Consider the following 26632-nt stretch of genomic DNA (forward strand, 5'->3'; position numbering starts at 1 on the left):
CCATAGTTGTAAAGTTTGCAGACATTCTTCTTTAAGTCGCTTATTTACTCTCTTCATACTATGATTTCCATTTCTGATTTCTTCTGTTTTCACAAAGAACCTCAAAAGGATCCAGTAAATTGGCTGTTTACACTCCTCGATGTTCCAATATTCCCTTGACTGTGTGCAAACTTCATCAGCAGCTGCAGCAAGATTTTGAAATATCATCTGGAGTCGACGGGACAATTTCTTGGCTTCGAAATGTCGCCGTCTGTCAGTATTAGGATGTGGCCTTTATACACCGCTAACCTTTAGCGTTAATGTTATGACCGCTGATTATAGCCAGCCGCTGACGTGAGGCTATTAGCTTGGTGCCCGCGTCGGCTGCATGACATCCCTGGCGCCGGTGTCAGGCGCATGACTCACTCGAATCCAGGCAATGAAAGTGGTAAGGAATATTGAATATCTGATACCAGAATAATGAATATTCTTTTCTAGACTCTGCTGAAATAGAGGCATTTAAGGGGATAGGTTTGTTAAGGGAAGGGTAAGAAGTCCCGCAAGGGAAGTATTGTAAGGAGTTTCCCTTATTTCAGATGGCCAAGTTTGGTGAGGTGGCAGCATGGGGCCTGGGCCTTGTAACACCATTATATACTATATACAAACCCCTAGACCATTTTCTATAAAAGGGTCCTGGTGTAACCCATGACTTTCCTAAAGGCACTTGCAGCCCATGGCTGCGCTACATCCAGTAACAGGGAAATGAAGACTTCATTGGAGGAAGTTCTTTGAAAGGTGACTGTCCACTTGCGGTGTAACCTCGAGCAGGCGGGCTATGTAGTTCGAACCCTGGCTGTAGCAATCCCAGGAGAGCCAGACCGTGTAAGGTGTACTGGCTGTACTCTCATGTACCACAGTGACCCGGACGCTGTACCTCAAGAGAAACTTTCCAGCCGGAGGGATGAATGCGCTGCTGAATACAGCAGCGACTGTAGCCCAGACTTAATATACCTGCGCAACTGTGATGTGTGGCGGTAGGGAGAAGAGGTAGGCATTAACTGTAGCTCTCACTACAGCGTCTACAGAGCAGTCTACTGTATCCTTCCACTGTAGTTGCGGTAGGAAATCTTCTACTGTATCATCACTATCTCTAAACCGAGTCTTCGGCGATAAGAGACTGTCGCTGTCAGCCATATCATTGTTGATACCGTCCATTACTCTCATGAACAACCAGTCACATTACGTGGTATGCATAACTCGAGCTTAGAACGATCGTTCGCCATCACTCATGCCAGCCCCTAGTCTAGCTACAACGAGGGTCAGCCAGGCCCCTAGCCTTGCCGAGGCGAGGGTCAGCCAGGCCCTAGCCTTGCCGAGGCGAGGGTCTGCCAGGCCTCTAAGCTAGCCGAGGCGAGGGTCGGCCAGGCCCTAGCCTAGCCGAGGCGAGGGTCAGCCAGGCCCTAGCCTTGCCGAGGCGAGGGTCTGCCAGGCCCTAGCCTAGTCGAGAAGACTAGAAGGTCGGCGGGTCCGACAGGCGGAGGGTAGCACAACGCCCTGGCATACTCGTATGGCGAACCAAATTATAGCATGTGTAGCAATGACGGGGGAGGAGGAGGAGGAGGAGGTTAGGTTAACGCTATGGGGGAAGATGATACTTTAATGAATGGCGGAGCGAGACGATAGCCTAGCTGGGGTAACGATAGCCTGAGAGGGAGACAATGGCTAGAACAACACCCAAGATAAACATCTGTTGTGGTACATATATGGCTGCTACCTACCCGCCTCCTTCACCACGTTTAATGCCTGTATATACAACTCCGCTTCCCTAACTGGTCCGCCACACCCAACCTATTCTAACGTCAAACGATTTCCATTAGTTTGAGAATCTGTCCTTAATATCTCTGAGGTTTTTAGAATATTTTTGTTGGATGTGAAGATCTTTGCTGCCATAGGTGGTGGAAATTTCACTAACTACTGTCACTACTTCTACTATAACTACCACTACTGCGACTACCACTACTACTACTACTACTACTAATTATCATTATTATTATTATTATGATCATTATCATTATCACTATTATCATTATTCCCAGCATGTCGTAGAAGGCGACGAAGAGGGGAGGACGCGGAGAGGCTGGAAATCCTCCCTTCTGTTCATGACGCTATCTCGCGAAGGCGGAAAATGACGAACAGATGTCGTTTTCATCCTGCTTTTATAGATCTCTCAACACACACACACACACACACACACACACACACACACACACACATACACACACGCACACAAGAGATGAGGACCACGAGTGTAAACCACCCTTCCCTGCTCACAAGAATTAGGTAATGACACACGTTGTGTGGGAAGACCTTTACATATTTTCCCCAACATCGGAATCAACAAGCTTATTATCCCGGTGATTTACGACCCACAGCCATCACCACGATCATCAGCTTACTCTGTGAAAGCTTAGCGTTTCATCAAGCTTATACAGACATCACAAGACCTACAGGTCCTGAGCAGTTAAGTACCATGGAGACGTCTTCTACCATCCAATTTCTCTTAAGCTTCCTCTTCAGCAACTTGATGTGAGATCTCTGTGGCTCCCTCCTTCGTTCAGTTCACCACCGTTCAGTAACGTTAGATAACCACTGTACACTCATCCACAAAAGCCATCAGGTCTGGGCTGTGGGAGGGAAACTCATTCCCAGGCTTGCAGACTTCCTCAGGGAAGGTCGCCACTCTGAACACTTCCTAAGTGTCCACCTCCACCTTCCAAGGTCCTCAGTACATGGTGTCATACAGGGAGCAAATGATGGGGTGTCTTCCTACCTCCTCGTATTGGCAAATGGTGTTCTGATGGATACGACTGTTTGACGGGAGTGTGTACACACGACTCTTGCCATTAGTATCAACGGAGGACAAGAGTTGATCTGACTACACTGCTCTCCTGGACACACTCAACAGCTTTCAAGACTGGACTACAGCGAGACGCGTCACCACCAACCGAACAAGACGGGTGTTCATCCCACCAAACTCCTCGGCGCTAATTTGCACCACGCAATAATCTGAAGGGGTCACGCCCAGTGTCATCTTGAACTCTTCCAGTATACCTGCGTACGTCTATGTACGTTAAAATCCGAGCATACGCACGGACAGCCAAACAAAAACAATTGAACCACGGACGGACGGACGGGCACACATGGACACCCACACGGAATGACGGACCGGGACAAAGCAATGTGACCCCTCACTCTACCATACGGGTCTTGATCCCCAGTCTTGGAGGCACCTCACCTCCGCAGTCTTAAGCATGTTATTGAGAGCATCACACAGAGTCTTACTATGCAGTAAGGAGTTCCCCAGCAAGACCAGAGCCACCAGGAGATAGGGGTCATATCACGACAGGTGGTTCGCTCCAGCTGTGGAGTACTCCATCAGGGACCTAATTTCGCCGTCATCACCACAAACACCTCATGAATTATGCAGCTGGAAGCCACTGCTTTGTGGTACACGGGGAGTGGAAGACACGCACACCTCTGCCCAGTCATCTGTCAGTGTCCGCATACTTCTCGGCTCTTGTTTCTCCACTGGAGGAGATAAGATGTTTCTTTGTTCTGGAGGACGTAACCATTTCTCCCACTGGAGAAGCAACAGCTGTCTCCTCGAATGTTCGAAAACGTCCAGAAAATGACCATTACTATCTTCTGACAGAGCGTTAATGGCATATGGTATACATTCCCTAAACTTAAATGGATTTTCCTGTATGCTGAATGTCGTATACATTCCCTAAACTGAAATGGATTTTCCTGTATATTGAATGTCGTAAGGTTTGTATAATGTTCTTTGACCCCCCGACGTACAAAACTATATAAGATACAAACTTTCTGTATTTAATGGTCGACAGTAGACTGGTCCATATCCCATGACCCAATCTTCCAATACATACGTGCACAATCATTTGATAGTACTGTAAGCCATATGATGCTGTGGCCTTGGTCTTTCAACCTGACCTGACCTGACCTCTGGTATGTAAGTTTGCATGACACCGACCATTCAACTTTCGACGTCTCTTTTAAAGTAGCATTTGGTATGGCTCTGACCCGCGAGACGAGTTCTGGGGGTATTGAAAAGTCGAGGGTGTCTGGCACAGCATTTCCTGCTTCCTGAAGACTGCCTTGGAGCATCTGGGCCTTCAAGGGCTCCCTCAGCGACCGGGGCCTCGCGCTCTGAGCGTATATAGAGAGAGCGTACAGGAAGGGTCAGCCCTACAGATGAGGATGACAGTTTTCACATTAGGATTCGAACCTCTACCATTTGTGTGGGACCTGGAAACGCTTCAGACTAGGGTAGGGAATGGCCTTAGTTCACGTCAGGGCCAACGATATGACAAGACACGAACTGAGGGTTACGAATATTCCCACTACAGTAGTCAGTACATAAACACCCCTACTGTAGTCACTACATTAACAAGCCCTACAGTAGTCACTACATTAACAACCCCTACAGTAGTCACTACATTAACAACCCCTACAGTAGTTACTACATTAACACCCGTAGTTACTACATTAACACGCCCACGGTAGTTACTACATTAACACCTCTACAGCAGGCACTACATTAACAACATTACAGCAGTCTCTACATTAACACTCCTACAGCTATTGGGTTGTTAATGTGTTCAGTAGACTTGGACCTGTTACCCGATATAGACTACACCTCGTCTCTACACCCAGCAGACCTGGACTTGTGACCCGGAAGCACACAACACCCCCATCTCTACACCCACCAGACTTGGACCTGTAACCCGGAAACACACAACGCCCCATCCCTACACCCACCAGACTTGGACCTGTGACCCGGAAACACACAACACCCCATCCCTACACCCACCAGACCTGGACCTGTGACCCGGAAACACACAACACCCCATCCCTACACCCACCAGACTTGGACCTGTGACCCGGAAACACACAACACCCCATCCCTACAGCCACCAGACTTGGACCTGTAACCCGGAAACACACAACGCCCCATCCCTACACCCACCAGACTTGGACCTGTAACCCGGAAACACACAACACCCCATCCCTACACCCACCAGACCTGGACCTGTGACCCGGAAACACACAACACCCCATCCCTACAGCCACCAGACTTGGACCTGTGACCCGGAAACACACAACACCCCATCCCTACACCCACCAGACTTGGACCTGTGACCCGGAAACACACAAAACCCCATCCCTACACCCACCAGACTTGGACCTGTGACCCGGAAACACACAACACCCCATCCCTACACCCACCAGACCTGGACCTGTGTCCCAGGGAGGGTAGGCGTCTGCCGCCTGGCGCCAGGATAGCCTGACATTCTTCACGGACCTGGCCAGTATCACTATGCCAGGTCATACCTCTGGCGGGTGGCCTTGGGTGTGGGTGTGGAAGGGACAGGCGTCGGTGTGGGTGTGGTTAGGAGAGGCGTGGGTAGGACGGGTGTAGGTGTGAGAGGGACGGGTGTAAATGTGAGAGGGACGGTTGTAGGCGTGAGAGGGACGGGTGTAGGCGTGAGAGGGAGGGGTGTAGGTGCGAGTGGGACGGGTTTAGGTATAGGTGCGGGTGTGGGTTCTCGGTGTAGGGTGGATGTAGGTCAGGGCGGAATCCTGCCAACACCACAGAAAACGGCAATTTTCGTATCCAAACAAGGACTCGAACCCGGGTCCATGAAATGCAGACGCTGTCGGCTCTCCACTCCACCATGAGTATTGATAATCAGTTGATTATGTTGATGATGTGAGAGTATGAGGAAGCGATCGTACCACTAACGCAGGGCCTGGCCTGGGAATACGTCGAAAATATACAATGAAATCTGTTGATAGCCTACAACAACATGGCGGGACTGTATGAGATACAGTAGGGTCGGGACTGTATGAGATACAGTACTGTATCTTGTAGGGAGGTGAGTAATACCAGTATTTACTGAACCTAGAGAACGTGTGAGAACATATGGTTAATCCCAATTGCTTCTGCTATAACTCGAAGGCAATACTGATCCTATGACGGTGCACAATGTCTACAGTTTAAGGCTTTGTTGTGTTTTCTGATGCGTGTGTTTTGGTCGATACCAGCACGACCTTTGGCCCGACGGGCACGATGGGATGACAATTGAATGGTACGACCCTGGGTCACGATGGCCTGGTCTTACACGTCACCCCTCCGGGTCAGGTCAAAGACCCAAGCATCATACCCCAAGAGTGGTCGTGATGGTGGAAGGTGTTGGGGTACTGTGGTACAGGAGGCATTCCACCGTCATAGGAAGGGTTTTGAATACCTTGTTCGAAAAAAATATGAGAGAAAATTAAAGATGTACTTCCAGCTCTGGATTGGCACTCAAATGGCCTCATACATGCATTGTTTTTATAAAGATTTTTCAGTGTATTTCAACAGAGACTTGACTTCACGTAATCCCATATGGTATATATATATATATATATATATATATATATATATATATATATATATATATATATATATATATATATATACATATATATATATATATATATATATATATATATATATAGGGACCAAAGTTTTCTCGATGCTCCTCTGATCAGTTCGGGTGTGTGTCAAACTTGCGTTCGAGTAGTACAGGTTATTAAAGACTTGTCTACTGTCATCTTGATTGTGTCTCTTGCTCGCCATCCATAGGACATCTGAACAGAGCGTTGAGTGATGCTGAGTCTTGGGGGTCGATACTGCCCTTTTTCTACAGACGACAGAACTGTTGATTACGTTGGTGTTGATCTACAGTCCTTCACAGGTGTCGTGCCATTAGGGTAAGATATCTAAGTGCAGAGATCATGTCTTCCAGGACTACCCATATGACTGGCAACGGGTCTCCCCTCGTCTGCCCTGATGACTGGCAACAGGTCTCCCCTCGTCTGCCCTGCAGGAAGTATAAGAAAAGTCGTTCCCGTCCATCGTACAAGTCCTGACTCTCGACGGAGTGAGTGGGTGGATGAGTGGGTGGGTGGAGCCTGTGGCAGGTCCTGGGATATTCTTCAGCTCAGTTGTATCGCTCTGCTCGGAAGGTGTTGCCGGGACCGTACATAAGCGTTGTCCAATGTGTCTTTATCGGTTCTTATCTCCTCCCATCTTGGTTTGTGAAGCCTAGTCTGCCATATGCCTGAGGAGGCGAAGGTTCCTCTCTTCCTCTCGCTGGTGTTCAGGTCATGTGACTAACAGTGTCATTGAGATGTTCTAACGTTATCTCCTTCAGGAGAGACTTGATGTTTCTTTTACGTCCTGCCTCTTGTACGAGTCTCTATTCTCTACCTTCCCCCATGTCATTATCAAAGAACAATTTAACTCTCAGGCGATTGTAGGGCTTCTGTCCCGTTATCGCTCGTGAGTAGTTTCTACAGACGACATTTTCATACCTCTGGTAATACTTTAAAAAACAGGTTGTCATCTCTGTCAGACATGAGGATAAGATAGGTGCAAGGACTCTACCCTGCGGAACACACCACCTCACCTCGGCCAAGCCAGACACCAAGTTTACACTGTGTTGTGATGTGTACTTCGGGACGTTGTACAATTATCGTAAGCACTTGACTTGTTATTTGCATTTCGGTGTAATTTGTGTCCTATTTATCAGCTTGACCTTAAGTCTTAGTGTGTGTGTGTGTGTGTGTGTGTGTGTGTGTGTGTGTGTGTGTGTGTGTGTGTGTGTGTGTGTGTGTGTGTGTGTTCCGCATCAGCGTCTATCTTATGTCTAGAGCCTCCCACAATCTTGTTAGAGCCACTGAGCAGAGAAGAGAGAGAGAGAGAGAGGAGAATGATATTCCCCGGCATGAAGCTGTGTTGTGTAGATTGTTTCATTTTATGACGTCTCGCAACTTGCCTGGTGGAACTCACTCAAAATGGTCATGTGTGAGCTTCGTGCTGTTGGTCGCCAGGCGTCTGGACTGTTTTGCTCGTCTCGTTACTGAGTGAGGCAGTGAGAGACGCCTTCTTAAGGATGGAACGAGGGGCTAGAGAGCACTTAGTGCCTATTTCCACTGTGTTTTTGCACCTCTCTTTGATGGTAGGAGTTTAAGGAGCTCGGAGCAGACTCCCTGGACGAGCTGGCAATGTTTACAACCCCTCGATGTCTGATGATGTGGTGGCCATCGAATCACTATTCAAGGCGAGGTCAATACGATTGTTTATCTTTATGGTCATCATCTCCACTGTGAACAGTGATCCACTCTGCTGTCTCTTTACTCCCAACTGGGTATGTTATATCTTCTGCCACTAGGGGGGCCTATAGCACCCCAGTTCCTCAATCGGAATTCTGTGTATTGATAGAATGAATATCTATTTCGTTCTCTCATCAGTTTTTGATTTATTTCTGGGTTTCGTGTGATATTCTAAGCTATGGTCAATCAATGCCACTTGTTTTGCGTGGTATATTATCGCTGACCGAAGTGAGTTGCTGCCATTTAAGAAGGTCTTCTATTCATATCGTTATTCTGTCGTGGGGATGGGACAATGTGTGTGTGTGTTCCAACTGTTGCATCTGCCTTTATGGTTGGCCTCACCAGGTGGTCCGTCTGTGTTACTAATGAATAAGACCTCCTGTTGGTCCTCCCAGTGGTCTGTTGTGGAGTCCATCCCACTGAATATATTCACGGATCAACGTGAACACCTTCAGTGCCGTGGTGGTGCCTAGAATGGCTTGGTATGAGGAGCTGACTCGCGTCAGGTGGTTAATATACTTCACAAAAAATGCGTCTGTGGTCTGCCCGACTGCCCTCACCTTCGGGGCGCCACTTCCCGGGCCCCGTCGGGACTAGACCATCCTCATCAGCACCACAGAGCTAATCACTGCTACAGCTGGTGTTCAGATAACACGAGTTAATGAACTGGATTATGACCGTGTCGCTGGCGTACTGAAGGTCGTCAGCTTCGCTCTGTCCATGAGGCAGGTCTATACTGTGACGGTTTCTTGAGGGATCGGAGGTGTGAAGGTACGTTGGAACTCTAATATCACTTGTGCTCTATGTATAGAGCACCTTCTCTATCACACTCAGGCCTATCCTGGCTCACGTAGAGTAGGGGCTGCCTCTCCCACCCCTAACACCTCCTCCTGATAGTGTTGGAGAGACGTCTGTGTACCCCCTTCGGAGCTTCAAGGAATGTGGTCCACTTTCAACACTTCCCTACTGTATGAATCTTTATGATCAATCCTAAACAGCCTGTGTGCTCTCCAGATTTAAAGATTCTGACACGCTTCCATCTGGCGCCCAGTTAGCCGGGCATCATGTCCCGTTTACCTTAAAAATTTTGCCTTCGAGGTCATCTTGCTATCTTCCTATGGCCTTACCTCCGACCTCCTCCAAATCAAACCTTCGGACCTGCAGAGGGCAGCATTGCCACGCTTCAGTCCCATCTGTCATCAATTACCCGAGGCCCACAGCCAGTGATAATGACCCGAGGTCCCTCGTCCCTTACACCCACGTTTATCCTAGCACCTCCGGCACAGTTATCACGGCTTAATTAGACCCCGTCAGCCGCCGCCCACCGTACGGTAGGGCCAGGTCGCCTGGCGTTGCTCCTGCTGTATATGGTCTTCCGGGCAAGTCGGCTGCGTGCTGGCCGTCAGGGGGCCAGACTGGTTTGTTCCTCTGTTTTCTTGGGTTAATGATGAGTTCCTCTCTTTTTTTGCCCCCACGGAGAGACAGCGGTCCCGGTGTCAACAATCATTGCAAGTGTTGTCAGATGAGGAGATTGTAGACTGGTGGTAACTACTGTGGACTGGAGGGGGGGCAGCCACTGTGGACTGGGGGGCAGCCACTGTAGACTGGGGGCAGCTACTGTGGACTGGGGGGCAGCCACTGTGAAGTGGTGGCAACTACTGTGGACTGGGGGCAACTACTGTGGATTGGGGCAGCTACTGTGGATTGGGGGCAGCTACTGTGGACTGGGGACAGCCATTGCGGTCTGGAGGCAGCCACTGTGCACTGGAGGCAGCCACTGTGGACTGGGGGCAGCCACTGTGGACTGGGGGGAAGCCACTGTGGACTGGGGGGAAGCCACTGTGGACTGGAGGCAGCCACTGTGGACTGGGGGCATCTACTGGAGACTGATAGCAGCGGCTGCCACTCACCAATAACAACGTAACACATTCACACGTCGCCTGTGGTACTGCAGTCTTATGAACCAGAGATATCAGCGCTCGAGGCCTCCTCTCTCCTTCCCTACTCCTGATGGCGCATCTTACACCAGATGGAACCTCCCCTTTGTCTCCAGCAACACACGGCGAGTCCTCACATCCCTGGCTATCTGATGAATCCCAACAATCGTTGCCACGCTGCGTCCCGTCCACCTGACTCAAGACAGACCTGGTCCGCTGATCACAACCTGGCCCACTGACCCGAACTGAACCATATGTTACCTCCTGGCCCACACCTGGTGTGTCCCACCAGCGTGAGCCTGGTGAAGCCCAGCGGCCGCTCGCACTGACAACACCTCGACACTAGACCAGCGTCATAACACCATGTTCATCCCGAAGTGCACAGCGTCACGTCAGGTATTAAGTCAGTCGCCTTCTTCACCGGATGCGTCTCCTCCACCTTCCGTGTTACCTGTACTACACTCCTCTGATTCCATGGTTCCCATTTTCTGTATTCATTTGGTCTTTTCTCTTTCTGGTTCCAAACCTATGGTACGTTCTTGATCCTCCTCCTGAGACTGGTTAATTAAGGCCACTCGTCTACATATTCTTGAACTATGTTTTTCCTATCTTTTCTCTTCCTTCTTCATCAACACACGTCTTTCTATTCTTCTTATTTTTCGCTTTTTTCTCAGATTTCTTCGTCTTTTATTTACACTTCTACTCCTTGCCCGTCGCCCTGCCGTCCCTCTATATCTTTCGTTCCCTGCGTCTCTCCCTCCTCCACCACTCCCAGTGCCGTCAGGTCGCCATATCCACTCTCCCTCTTCTTCTCGTTCTTGTTTTCCCTCTCTTTCTCATCCAACCTCTCCCACCAGCCCCTCCTACCAGGCCACGGCATCACCTGCCTCACCAACCTACCCCACACACACACACACACACACACGCTGGTCTTACCCCGTCTGGTGCCCCGTCAAGGCCACCACAAAACCCCTCAGGCTATGGCAAGACGGACGTACGAGTGTCAGATCTTAGATGTGAGGGTCGCGACCACGTCCGGAGCTTGAAGTTTAAGGGTCGAACTTCGGTGTATCACCCGCGCTTATGTGCCTACGGTCCAGTCTTCTAATGACTGTGGAGCAGTCGATCTAAGCGGCTGGGGAGTTAATCCTTGTGGGTCACGACGTGTTCTGGTCTCTTTTCGAAAAGCCTCTCGCATTCGAGGACGACTTTTGACATAGAGGATCTGAGCTTACAGACCACCAGCAGCAGCAGCACGGCTTACCTCACAGACGCTGATGGTGTGGCCTCAGATAATCTCCCATAAACCTCCACCTCACTCATGACTCCCTCATTCTCTCACACCCAGCAACACCCCCGAGCAACGTCCCGGGCAACAATGGGACTTCTTCCTCATGTTTCCCCCAACACCCCTGTATAACACCTTGTCTTCTCCTTCCACTTACTTCCTTCAAAATCAACACCTCCTCCTCCTCCTCCTCCTTCGCTACTCCAAGATTAGTCTCTTCCTTCCTCACCTTCCTCCTCCTCTTCCTCAAACATCCCGTCCCTTCCATACACCAAGTTCCCTCGTGTTTACCTCCGCCTGACTCACTAGTGTCCCGCACCCCTGTGGACACAGCCTGAACCAGTGTTACACCGAGGCACCAGGTGAACTAAAAGGTTAGTCTCCCTCTGACGTCCAAGAGAAACAGAAAACGGGTGAAATATCACTTAAGATTCTCAGAAAGTCGTCTACTGACATCTACGACGTTTACAGACATCTACGACGTCTACTGCCATCTACGACGTCTACTGCCATCTACGACGTCTACTAACATCTGCGTCATCTAACATTTGCGTCATCTACTTACTCCTGCGTCATCTACTAACACCTACGCCGTCTACCAACACCTGCTTCGTCTACTAACATCTGCGTCATCTACTAACAGTATGTCGTCTATCAACACCTACCACACCTACTAACACTTATATCTACTAATACCTACGTCGTCTACTAATTCAGTCTGGAGTCAGTAGGCTGCAGGTTCACAAGCATCCTGTGTGGACCATGACTTAATACCCCCTCCCCCCACTACATCCTCCGTTGACCCATCTATCCACTCATCCATCCACCCCATCCCGCCCCTCATCAATCCATCCATCTCTCCTTCCTTTCCTAAAAACCCATCTCGTTTATCCATCACTTTCTCTCTCTTTCCTTCCGCCTCTTTATCTACCTTTTCCCCCCATCTAACTATCCTTTTCTCCATCAGTCCATACACGCGTCTCATACTCCCTACCGCGCATCAATCCTTCTTAAATCTATCCATCTATTCCTCCATCCCTCCCTTTCCCCTTCCTCCATCCACCTATCCCTGCATTCTTCTCAACAATATATCTATTCCTCCGTAGCTCCCTTCCTTTCTCCATCCATCCCTTGCTTCTATCCCTTCCCCTTCCCTTTTAACACCTTTTCTTCCCATCGTCTATCCCTCAACCCATCCCCACACATCTTTCTCCTCGACCTGTCAGCTTCCTCCTCCTCATCATCATCATCATCATCCATCTCCCTCTCTCTATCTTTCCTCCTCTCGTTTCTTTACCCATCGACTATAATCCATCACCCTTCCATCTCTATCTCTCTCCTTAATTCACCCTCTCTCTCTCTCTCTCTCTCTCTCTCTCTCTCTCTCTCTCTCTCTCTCTCTCTCTCTCTCTCTCTCATTCCATTCCCCTTATCCTCCCGTATAATACACCCAGCCCATCACCTTAAGGCCGAGCCACAACTGCACCACCGTCTTATGAATAACCAGACGTGAAATAAGGGTCCTGGTGTGAATGATCATCGTAGGCGATCAGGCATCGGTAATCATCGAGTAATTACGGAAAATGCGCTCGCGAAATTACCCCTGGTGATGTACGTTAATTAGTACATGTGGCAGTAGTGCGGCAGCCAGGGTCCTGGGCTAAGTACATGGGTGCCTCCCACCGAAGGTCAGGACTTGCATGTAGAAATCGACAGCCTGGGATCCGACAGCTTAGGGTCCGACAGCTTGGGGTCCGACAGCCTGGGATCCGCCAGCTTGGGGTCCGCTAGCCTGGGGCCCACCAGCCTGGGGTCCGCCAGCCTGGGGTCCACCAGCCTGGGGTCCACCAGCCTGGGGTCCGCCAGCCTGGGGTTCGCCAGCCATGGGGCGGCGTGAGGCCAGGGAAGCGAAGGCCGGAAGACCCGTATCCATGACCACCCGGGCTTCCTCCTCCTCCAGCTTTCCTATCTCTCACTGCCCCTTACCTGGCCTCCCCCCACCACCAACCCTCCACCTACCACTCCCTCACCACCAACCCTCCATCTAACACTCCCTCACCACCAACCCTCCACCTACCACTCCCTCACCACCAACCCTCCACCTACCACTCCCTCACCACCAACCCTCCACCTACCACTCCCTCACTACCAACCTTCCACCTACCTCTCCCTCACTACCAACCCTCCACCACTCCTTCACGACCAACCTTCCACCTACCGCTCTCTGACCACCAACCCTCCAGCCCTCCCTCGCCACCAACCCTCCACCCCTCCCTCGCGTAAATGTCATTCCTGTTACCATCTTTTCGTCTGTTTGTGGCATGATTTCCTCGTTTCATAAGCCACACCCTTCCACAATGCTAGGGCGGTACTGTTTACGCAAAATTTTGATGTGTCGTTAATTCGTGAGGCGTCTTTCTACTCACTCAATGCTCACTCATACTTTTTTTACTCAGTGGACCGCATTTATCCATTATTTCGCGCATGAACCTTCCTCTGTACACAGACGACCAATACTGGATGTGATTCTGGATTGTATTCTTTGCACAGACAAATAGAGGATGAGTTTAGGTTCATTTCTGTTTAAAATGCACATTTCTATTTCTCTCGCTTTTACCTAATGATTTTTTTTTTCTATTTACTTTGTCGCTGTCTCCCGCGTTAGCGAGGCAGCGCAAGGAAACAGACGAAAAAATGGCCCAACCCACCCACACACACATGTATATACCTAAACGTCCATACACGCAAATATACATACCTATACATTTTGCCGATTTTTTACTTTGCAATTTTTACCTAAAGGGCTTCCCCCCCCATATACACACACTAGCGGGGGCAATGTGGAGAGATCAGCGCCTTCAGTTGTGATGGCTGGTGGTTCGAACAGCGTCGCTTCAAGTTCTCAACAGTTCCGTGCACATGATACCAACACCAAACCCTGTTATATTTGTTCGACCACACCTGAAAATTTTCTGACCTCACTGGCAACAAACAGAGGTCTAAAACAGATATACTTGCTTTGCTGGTGGCAGACAGAAGCATAAAACAGGTGTATTTACTATACTGGTAGCAGACAGGGGCATAAAACAAATGTATTCATTATACTGGCAGCAGACAGAACCATAAGACAGGTGTACTCACTATACTGGCAGTAGACAGAGGCAGGTGACAGGTGTACTCACCATACTGGCAGTAGACAGAGGCAGGTGACAGGTGTACTCACCATGCTGACAGTAGACAGAGGCAGGTGACAGGTGTACTCACCATACTGACAGTAGACAGAGGCAGGTGACAGGTGTACTCACCGTACTGGCAGTAGACAGAGGCAGGTGACAGGTGTACTCACCGTACTGGCAGCGGGAACCGTAGAAACCTCTCGGACAGATGCAGCGGTTGTAGACGCAGCGGCCACCGTTGTAGCAGAAGATGCGGCCACACGCAGCTGTAATCAGACAGGTGAACAATGTCACCTGGAGTATGGATCGAACCAGACCCATGCTGGCCACACCTGCACCACACACCTGTCCTCACAGTTTACTAACTACACTTGTGGCTACTGGGGTCTCGTATCATTATTATCTGATTAATTCAGTTTAATTTGTTCTGTTGTTGTGACAGAGGAAAAACCATATCTTTAAGGCACAGAAAAAGTATATATACACTTTCATTCGTACAGAACTATGGTCATAAAACACACTTTTAACATTCTTTTAGTAAGTGCCACTCTAGTTTGGTCCAAAGGTACTGTTCTCATGTTCTATAAATCACCCCCTTCTAACTCTAAGTTCAAAAGTGTCTCACAAAACAGCACAATCAGTGAACACAAACTGTATTCTTCACATTATTTCTCATCCGCATCGCGTGCTTCTCTTCCATATTTGATAGGCAGAAGTGTGCGTTCTGTGCTTGTATCATGTTGCTCCAGCAAAATGAACGCATCCAATTATTCCAGATGTGTATCTGAAATGCTTATCATGCCTTTCTGAGCGGACTGATAACTGTTTTTCATACGTTTCTTTTCTTCGTGTTATATTGGCGGTAATTAGCATTACGACCCTCGTATAGTGAAGGTGTGTTTGATCTGACCCTTATGAGTCAGGTCAAACAGATATTTCGTAAAGGCCAAGTGGTGGTGGTGGTGTTGAGAGCGTAGTGAGTAGCGAAGGTCAAAGGGCAAGTGTATAGTGAAGATGGTGTTTGCGCTGGCCCTCGAGGCTGTAGTGAAGATGCGTCTGTGACGGGCGGAGCGACGCTACGTCTGTCGAGGGTGGAGTAAATTTTTTTTTAGGTTTACACCAAAGGGTGTAGTGAAGATGAGTCAGGTGGTGTCCCCTCCGTAGAGAACACGATAGTGAGTGATTGTACAGGAGGAGGCGAAGTGCATCTGCACGAGAAATACGCGTTCCCCTTATCGTAAAGTTTCTGGAAATGAGAAAACTGGAGTAGCAACATCTGTGTATTATCATTAGCAAGTCAGTCAGTCAGGTGTGTGTGAGTGTGTGTGTTGTGTGTGTGTTTTGTGTGTGTGTGTGTGTATGTCTGTGTGTATGTGTGTGTGTGTGTGTGTGTGTTTGTTTCAGCGCTCCCTTTTCGTCCACCTTAAAAGGAGAAAAACATTTTGGGTGTCAAATCAAGCGCGTCTTCCACCGCCCCAAACCCGACCTGGTGAAAGGCGCCGACGATCGGGGACCAATCCTGAGGACCTAGTGGGAATGGCGTTCCCTCAGGTGTAATTAAGGTTCCCCAGCACTAGCATCATAACACACACACACACACACACACACACACACACACACACGTGTGTGGTGTGGGTCCCGCGCTTGCCACCCCTCGTTCACTTGGGGTAAAAGTTCCACCAATCGAGGTTTGTATATTTTCATGTCCGAGTCTTCGATAAGGGACAAAATGTCCTCACAGAGACGAGGCATTACAGGGCTAAGTGGATAGAGAAGGAAAGAAGGAAGAAAAAATAATCTTAAAATTTTCGAGGAGGTGCAAAATCTTCCTAAAAAAAAAAAGAAAATAGAATAAAAAGACATGAGAAGGTAAAGAGTTCCAGAATTTAGCGGCGTGGGAAAGGAAGCAGGTATCACAACGGCACACCTTTGGACTGGCGACGGTCACAGAGTACCCATGTGACGCTGTACGGCGCGGAGCAACCGGTAGTGCAGGACTATACCCAGAATAAGAAGCCAGTGTCTTTTTTTTTTTTTTTTTTACGAGAGCTGAGACAACGCGGCAACTGGGCAAGTGAATGCCCAAATCAAGGCCATCTCATCAACTCTCTCTCTCTCTCTCTCTCTCTCTCTCTCTCTCTCTCTCTCTCTCTCTCTCTCTCTCTCTCTCTCTCTCTCTCTCTCTCTCTCTAAGCCAGGTACGCATTCTAACAACCATCCTCCTTAAGGAGGATGAACAGTTGGGTTTAACTGTGGACCAGCTGCCGCTGCCAGGATTCGAACTCAAGTGGACTCGCCCCCCCTTGGCAGCCCCGTGAACTACCTCACAGGAACGCCACCCGCTACAACACGGGGGTATATGTATCATAATCGTATTTTGACGTCAGAATAATGATTTTAGTTCAAGGACATGTATGCCCTGGGGGGGGGGGGGTGTTGTACCCTGTTCAGTAGCATCCAAGAGTACTCCAGGAGTAGTAGGATCCGGAGTGAGCCACGGGAATCGTACTGTTAAACCTCACAAGGAATCAAGACAGAAATGTGAGGAGGAAAACGACAGAAATTATCTACACACGGATGCGGTAGACGGAGGCTTATATCAAGTGGACAGAGATGTAGACGAAAGCAATAAATAATGTATTTTGGAGATAGATATATTTATCACAACATGAAAACGTTTGGTAATGGAATATTACAAAAACAACAACGAAAAGTCCCAGAATCCTTTCCACTGAGTCAAGCGCCATTCCACAAAGCAGCAGGAACTGAACACTCTCCTGCCGATGACCTGGGCGCCGCACGAGTCGCCTGTCTCGTTAAATCTCAACGGTAAGTCCTCCTGCAGGTGGCGGAGGAAGGGCGCCAGCCACGGCAACAGGTTTTTACGGCCGGCGGCGGAGGGAGGCGCGCACACGTCATCCGCCAGTTTATGTTTCTTTAACAGCGCAGGTCTCGAGGCGGAGCCGTGGTGACTAAGGTCTTGGGGACAAGGGAGGCACGGATGACGTACTGCGGCCTGGCTTAGCACCAGCAGACGTTAGGAGGGATGATCAGCGATCCTTAGCACCAGCATGATGATGGCTTCGCCTGCAGTGAGCAGTGTCTCCCACTGGTACACTCGCGTCCTCCTTCCCTCTACCTGACGTGTCCCGTCAGGTGGCCTATGGGCCTCAGCGATCCCTCCTCCGCACTACAGCTGCCGCCCTGCCTTCCCCCAGGACCAGCGTGCACCCCAACACCTACCTGCAGCTCTGGTAGTTCCAGAGCCTCCCCGGGACATACTTCTTGACCTCACTGCTTTCCAGAACCGACCGCTGGAACGCAAACAGATTTCGCCTTAACTGAACTCAAGAAGAAAGAGAAAATATCAAACTAGCAACGGCTGACGTCAACATTTCGTTTCGTGCAATGACATTAACGTAATTATAATCATAAGGTGTTTCAAGTATGTGCCAATGTACGTCTATCCGGCGTGCAACAAGACTCCTGCAACAGTCTGTTGCGCCATTTACCATTCAGTATATACGAAAAACTTCTCTTGGGGAGAGAACACGTGCAACAGAGGGCATAAGGGTTGCAACAGGTGATTCACAGGGGACAAAACACATGCAACACTGGCCACCAACAGACGTGCTCCAGGAAGATATCGATCACATCCTCGCCTTCTGCTGCTATGACAGCGCCATCACCTGAGGAAGGGAGGTGGTTGCTGGCGCCCCAGTGTGAGCCGGGCATTCCCTCGGTCCTCGGGCCACACACCCTGGTCATAAACAGTTCACAAGGTGTGTGATCTGTCAAGTCCTACCCTCCAGGGCCCACTAAACCTCCCTAGCGTCACAACACAAGCAGGTGATCGCCCTCACCTGAAGGTTAACTAACCAAGATGGTCTGTGTTGTCGGTACGTGATCCAAGTCCATGTCGGGTGTCGCCATACGTCACGAATCGTTCACTTGAGGAAAATATGAACACGCAACAGATGTAGAGCTTTTATGTTAGATCTCTATTCTTTCTCTGTTGTGCCAGCAGGAGCAAGTGTGTTCGAAATATGGAGAATCTATTGGTGGGAGTCAGAATTTGACTTAAGAGATTCGCCGTGCCACTCACTCCCACACACGTAGCCCAACACTAAAGGTTTATAGATGAGGACGACTACTGACCCATTATGAAGACTGTACGCTACAGTTGTGAAGAATCAGATTACCAACAGGAATAAGTTTCGTCATCGCAAATATCTTTTTGTAGCCTAAATTCTAAATCTGCCACAGGAGTCTTTAATTTGCTGCACATATTTCATACAAATTAAAACTGAAAAATTTTCAGATACAGAAATTTCACACACTACATATGAATAAGAATTCATTTATTCAGTCATCTTCTACAGGACCCACCTTGGGTGCCCCTATACAGCAGATTACCATGGGTCCCATGTAGATCATGTAGATCTGGGGGAGTCAAATACCCACTGGCCTCTCCTGATGTCGAACCCTGGACGGCAACCAGCACGTGCAACATGGGAAGAGTAAACCTCGGATGCTACCAGCTATACCCACCAAGATAATAAATAATAAATGAGCTAATTTTCATTTATCAAACTCAGACAGGAGAATCAGGTTGATGGAGCGAAGAGGGAAAATGCCTTAAGCAAGAGATGGATGAGGCAAATGTTGCTCTCTGTTGCCCAGGGGAAGACTTGAACTAGCATATATCTGGAGGCCACAAGACACCAGCAGAGGGTAAAAGTAAATGGTCTCTGCTTCACCTCCAGTCCCGTCAGGTGGCATACACGATCCGTAATTTCTAAGGGTTCCAATCTCAAATCTAATTCCCTTTCGTTACACTAACATTAGCTTCGGATGTAAAGCGTCTCCGGGTTATTTGCTCCTACGTTCTCGTCCTTAGACGAAATATGGGACACAAGCAGACACAGACGCGTCAGATGAGAACACACAGACGCCTGGGTTGCGACGCCATGCCCAGTTATATACATATAGCGGGGCGTTGAAGATAGAAAGGACGTGGGTTCTCTGTAGGCTTCAGGTCAAGACTCGAGTCAATGCCTCCCACGCAGGCTCAGCCCCTCTCTGCCGTGCCCAGTGTGAGCATGGCTATCAGTGTCCTTCTCTACACATCCCATTGCTCGGCTGGCTCTTGGTCAGCCATTACCCGCCACAGCAACACGCCTGGCTCCACTGTGCGTGGCGCACCGCTCCCATACAAGGATTTACGACTTATCGAGTATTCCCGCCCGAGGCCGGCCGGCACAGTGACGTCACGGCTCCCCGCGGCCTCAACACCATCCCTACACAAGAGGACTAAAGCCTCTCGAAATGTACGAGCCGTCCAGCCCAACTCTCATGGCCCAGTCAAAGGAGGGCTACTCAAATGGACTGACTGCTAACCAAAATGGGAGGGAAGGGAAGACATATGTCAGGGGGGAGCCTTTTCGAGCCGGGTTCAAGTGAAAAGCAAGGTTCCTCAGGACTCATTGCTGGGACCATCACGATTTCTGATCCACGTAAAGTCAAGCAAGTCGGATTGATATCTGATACAGTTTGCTGATGATGCTTATACTAAGAGATAAATGCGTAGCAACAGGGACTACGAAACACTGCAGAGACCTAGAAAGGATGCAGGAATATTTGGACAAATATAATGAACCTTCGTCCTAGGATATGTCCAATCACTAAGACAGGCAGCGATATGAATACATTATACGGCAAGTATCATATCGGAGTTCATCAGGTTTCACGAGTCGTACTGTGAGGTAGACCTCGAAGCTGACATCACGCCGAATCTGTCTCCAGAACATCATGTGAGAAGGATCGTGAGGGAGGGAGGCAACCTATATGCTGGTCATTGTTCAAAACTGTCTTCAAGTACGTGGATGTTTGGGAAGATATACATGACGTGCACTTGGCATATGTTGCAACACTCTGGTCTCCTCACTTGAGTTGCCACAGGGAAATGCGACAGAAATGATACCAGAGCTGAGTGAAATGTACTCCGAAGGGAGGAGGAGGGAACTCTCTATCTACCTACTTTGGAGGAAAGGATAATAAGTTGAGACACGATTACTACACATAAAACTCCACAGTGGCAATGAGGACGTTCATATTTGACAGTTTCTTTGAGGTTTAAAGAGACTCCAGAGCCAAAGGACACAAGTGGAAGTTCAGCAAGACACGCATCTTCAGAGATGAGAAGAATTCCATCAGCAGTTAAGTTGCGGACACAATGGAACAAGCTGGACGAGGTAGGAATGAGCGCCAACACCACTGGAACGTCCACGACCATATATAACAAAGTGCGAGGATAATAGGATGGTGACCGACACCCGAGTATAAAGCAGGCAATAACAGTTGTGAGGGAACGTGACGTGCCATCTGGCGATCCCACGTCTTACGTCGCGTATCTCACCACTGTGTTTGTAAACACTGCTTGTCTGTTCAGCTGAGTGGTCGAGCTGCATCAGTTTAATTCCTTTAAAAGAAAAAAAAAATAAACCCACAAGTGATTAAAGCAAGTTTAAATTTACGATCTAACTAGGCTTAACTTCAACATTTTCTATGCATTAGATTGTTCAGGAGTAATGTGACAGGACACTTTGATAACCGTAAATACTTCAAGACATTCACTCATCGTGACATACGTCTCTTGTGTCATTCATGGGATTATTCATCTCAGTCTAGCCACAAAGGTGAAGCGGTGTTCCCGCTTCCCTGGCAAGAGCATTTAACTTGTCACTATGTTTCTTGATGTCGCGTCGTTATCTGCCTGGCATTTGTCATCGCTGCTACCAGCTCCAGATGTGTAGGTAACTTCCGATGTTTTTCCCTTTGTCGACAATGTTGCAGGGGTCACGTCATGGTCCCTGACAACAGGGTTCGGCTGCATGTTGGTGGTGAGGTGGCCAGGATGGTAACTACGGACGTGTCATGGTCTGTACGACTGGCTGGGTCTTCACAGCAACACTCACCTTCACCATCGCAGTAGCACTTACCCCACCGTTCCCTGTCCCTCGCACCACCGCCGCTGGGAATATATCACTGCGCCTTGCATGACACAATGAGTTAGTTGAACCACCCATCCCAAAATGGTCCTGTGGGTCTATCTTACCTCATCCTGCACCAGGACCTATGCGTACATCAGGCGCAGTTAGGAAGCTATATGGTTCCAAGCGACTCTCGCTCTTTAACGTTAGTCTGTACATCGACCTCATCACCTGCAATAAAGAGTGAACTGTGCTGGTGTGTGTGTGTTCTCTCTGCGCTCCCGTCCTGACAGGGCAGTTCGGAGGTATGTGCAAATGATCAAAGGATCGGAGGTATTCATCGGTCCTGCGTCAGACGCTTGTGAGTACAATACTATAAAGTGATATACATTTGCGATGCGAACCATTCTGATATAAACACAGGTATTAAAAGATTCAATGGTACTGGGCGCTACCCTTCTGATATAAACACAGGTATCAAAAGATTCAGTGGTACCGGGCGCTAAGCAGATGACTGAGAAGCGTTCGTTCAGTGCTAAGAAAACGCACCCACGCAAACACACACACCTCACATGGTAACTGCACTGGCACCACCAGCACTTACGTTGGGATCTCTCGTATCACAGTTACGTGCTTCATCGGGCGGAAGACGCACATTTACTGCGACGCACATTTACATGCATGGCAGTCCATTCGCCAGCCACACCCTGGCTGCAGCAAATAGAAGAGTCTTATCCACAAGGAGTTAGTCTTGTGCTGCCGTTCATCTCCCTGATCTAGTGTCCCGGGCGTCTCAAGACCTCTGGTCGCCTCAAAGAGTGTTTACGTGTTATCACAAAGGGTGCGATACGGCGAGTGAGCAGAGGAAGGACAGCACACGCGATGTGCGATTCCCTGACGCATTCCGTCTCAAAACTACGATTCGCTGACTTATACGAGAAAACACATTCGTCAACATAACGTCATGAATATAATGCCATGATAAGTGTATAACACGCGCCGTCATCGCTGCAGCAGCCGCCCGGAGCCTCTCTGCTCCTGACGCAGCTGACGAACTATTGCAGAGGTTGTGACGTTTTACCGTCTATCTACCGTGGCATCACGGGCACGTATACAACCAACCATCTTCCCTCAGAGCCATGAATTTGGACGCGAGCAAAAATACCTTCATCTTTCGGAGTAGTCATTGCTCTGAGTGTCGTGTTACGTAACTCGGAACCTCCGCCCGTCGTAACTCTGAGCTCCGCCCGTCGTAACGCCAGAAGCCATGGAGAGGGAGCTACGCCCAGGAGACGACGACACACACACACCCTAGCATTACTGGTGATGCGTCCTCTGCCTCACACACAGGGGTAACCACCGCTTGGTTTACTTGAAGCTATAGTACCCCTGGCCACACCACAGGCCACCCCGTCTCATCCCAAGCCTAGGAGACACTGAGGTAGGCCACACCTTGCCGTCAGCAGCCTCGCCTACACTGACACTCACCCCCTCACTCACATTCCCTCACACACGACCTTATCTCCCCTGCCCTACATGGACTAAGGAGGACCACAATGACGCCAACAAAAGCAGGGGAGTGTTCAGTAATGAAAATTATGGCCGGAATCATCAAGCTCTCCTTCAAATGCGTAAAGGGCGTGATGGTTTTCAAGACTGTCGCCTCCGTGAACATTCACATAGCTTTGTCATCATGCCTGAAGCATACTGAATGACGTTCAGTAAGTGGATGAAAGAAAAAAAGAGGACGAAAAAACGTCTGATTTTCAGGAATGTTTATGATTTTAGCTCCGCAACAAATCCGTCATGCCCGCGACGCTGCTGAGGGAAGGGTGGGGAGTGTCTCAACCAGTTAGGGCACGAGTCCTCCCCCTGTACAACACGATCCCCCACATTTACAGAGAGAGAGAGAGAGAGAGAGAGAGAGAGAGAGAGAGAGAGAGAGAGAGAGAGAGAGAGAGAGAGAGCCATTCATACGTGCACTTGAATGCACCACCTTACAATCCACTATCATGAGACAGAGACTGACATTCTGAGCATGCGTGCTGTGATGCAAGAAATTCTGATGTTTCTAATTCCTCACAGCTTACTCGGCTGGGAGATAATGAGGCGTTATGACACACAGATTTGGAGAATGATCATTCTACAACAAACACAGTTGCTTGCAAAACTAGACCTGACCAATTTCTTTAGTGCAGAAAAAAATAGATCCTTTATGGATAGGAAGATTTCACATCTAAATCTACAAAGGTAGCAATCAAGATGTTATTACAGACTCAATGCTGTAGCTCGCTAATAGACATAAGTTTTTGACAAGGATTAAACAGTCCCAGTAATGAGTCTGTCTTTTTTTTCCATCATCATCGAATCCAAACTGAAATTGATAACTCACGAAGGAAGTCAAGCCTCTATCCATATATTTCGTGGATAGATGGTCACATTAACCACAGAGGTGTTTTACCTTATGACGTCGTTGTCGATAGACCCTTTCAAATTATACTAGCAGATTCGGGTCATCCGGACCCTAGTCCGCTTGTTCCTAGTGACGACGCGGTTCATTGGTATAACCATTTACCTTCACAGTTTCTCCTCCTCCTAGCTCCCACATTGCCAGCACAACCTTCCCGCTCAACATCATCGTAGCTTCCCGAAGATATATCGCCCCCAGCAGCCAGCAATGTTCATCTGATGAAATGGACGAATTATTGGTAACTATGTAAGGGGGGTAAGTCATCATGCGTGTGGCAATCTTCCCTCGGCGTGTCTGCAAACAGAAGACAGACAGACGACCGTCTTTTCGTAATACAAAAGAGACGACGAAATCTAAAAAGGAAATAAAAAAAGGCGTTTAAGTATGATGGACGGAGGAACATGTATGACTCAGTTCATTCCGAATGACCCAAGATTACAGGACTGGTGCGCAGGTGCAGCTGTGGTGCGCAGATGTGGCTGTGTTGTACAGGTGTAGTTGGTGCGCAGGTTTAGCTATGTTGCGCAGGTGTAGCTGGCGCGCAGATGAAGCTGTGTTGTACAGATGTAACTGGTTCCCTGGTTCAGCTGTGTTGCGCAGGGACAGCTGTGGTGCGCAGGTACAGCTGTGTTGCGCAGGTGTAGCTATTCGAAATAATATAACAAGAAACAGGAAAACCATATATTATGTTCTCTCCCTTACAAGGAAAGACTATATAGCAACACAACCAACGGGGAAGGATGTGTAGAAAGGAAGCCAGACGAAGAATCATGTCCACACTAATACAATCAGCTCCTGATCATATGGTGACGAAACGCATCCCCCCCACCACATCTACAGCTTCTCACATTACAACAGTCACTAATAACTGCTCAACTCGTGCCTGATCAAAGACCTGCTCGTGCTAGCGCGGGAGGAGGAGGAGGAGGGGAGGAAGAGACAGAAGAGTCAGTTGAATAAGAAGGATAGACGGTGAAATTACTCCTGAAGAGAATTTACACTGTCCTTCCCACTTTTCTTGCGTATATATATATATATATATATATATATATATATATATATATATATATATATATATATATATATATATATATATATATATATCTTCGCTCTGTGTGTGTGTGTCTTGTCGGGTCTAATGACTCCCGACTGGCGAAAGGTCGTTAAGACAGAAATGTTAACACACATTCTAAATATTTATTCACAGTCGCCAAAAAAAAAAAAAAAACACCATTACTTATTCTCCAAATATATCTTTCACGACGCCTCATTATCTCCCAGCCAAGGAACCTCTGATGAATTAGAATCATTTGCATTCCCTCACACAGTTTACACGGATCCCAGACACAGAGAGGTATATTAAACATCAAGATTTGTCTGCCAGCGGCCAGTCGCCTTGTATAAGCTCTCTCTCTCTCTCTCTCTCTCTCTCTCTCTCTCTCTCCGATCTCAAGTGAGCCAATGGTTCTTACGTAATGCCTCGGGATTATCTGATGGTAACAAGTGTTGGTTAACTTACACCGCGGGCGGTAGTTCTAACGGGGGGAATCTTCTTTACCGCATTACTATGTCAACACACACACCTACGACCCATTCTCAGTGGCAGATTTTGAATGTGGCACTTGCAGGGGCAGTAGACAGTGTGTGGCCTTACCAGGTGTGTGGTACTACCACTGCTGTGGTCCTGAAGGGCAGTAGACACTGCGTTGCTCTACCAGGTGTGTGGTACGGCCACTGCTGTGGTCCTGAGGGGCGGTAGACACTATGTGGCTCTACCAGGTGTGTGGTACGACCACTGCTGTGGTCCTGAGGGGCGGTAGACACTGCGTGGCTCTACCAGGTGTGTGGTACTACCACTTTTGTGGTCTTGAGGGGTGGTAGACACTGCGTGGCTCTACCAGGTGTGTGGTACTACCACTGCTGTGGTCCTGAGGGGCAGTAGACACTATGTGGCTCTACCAGGTGTGTGGTACGACCAGAGGGGCGGTAGTCACTGCATATGTGTGCGTATAATTTTGTGTAACGCTTTAGCGTATATGATTTGCATCTCATTCACCTGCTTTATGTACGCTGTTCACATGAAGGTGTTGCTGGACTCAGCCTGCTGGTGGCTACAACGCGCTGGAGAGAGGTTACCTTCAGTAAAACCATATCATCGTCAGCAGACGACGAGGACCATCTCGCTCGAGAGAAGGTCATTTCCCCAGCTCCTGAGTGGAGTGCAGTACTGGAGCTGTGGGAACCCTATAAAAAGTGGTTTTGAGGGTTAAATGACCCCTGATCGATGGTCGTACAACAGCCAACGATATGTTACATGAAAAATCAAACATACTGACGCTTGTATACGTGTTGCATGTATCCTTCTTTCACCAGAGGTGGATGCATACACACACACACACACACACACACACACACACACACACACACACACACACACTATTCCTTTCAACCTGCTAAATTATCAAGACCATTTAATTTATGCATATGACTTTTCACAAAGCTACTGATTCATGAGCGTTTTATTATCACAAGCAAGGCCGCTGAAGAGC

General features: G+C 48.7%; 1 protein-coding gene across 1 annotated transcript in view; it reads right to left on the reverse strand.

The window, feature by feature from the left end:
* The window catches only part of LOC139761717 (uncharacterized), a 256164-nt gene that overhangs the window by 50539 nt on the left and 178993 nt on the right, over positions 1-26632 (reverse strand). The window contains exon 6 of the mRNA XM_071686102.1: positions 14792-14887. Within this exon, the coding sequence (XP_071542203.1) occupies positions 14792-14887 (96 nt within the window). The remainder of the gene's footprint in view (positions 1-14791; positions 14888-26632) is intronic.

Source organism: Panulirus ornatus, chromosome 41, assembly GCF_036320965.1.
Source record: "Panulirus ornatus isolate Po-2019 chromosome 41, ASM3632096v1, whole genome shotgun sequence".
Taxonomy (NCBI): domain Eukaryota; kingdom Metazoa; phylum Arthropoda; class Malacostraca; order Decapoda; family Palinuridae; genus Panulirus; species Panulirus ornatus.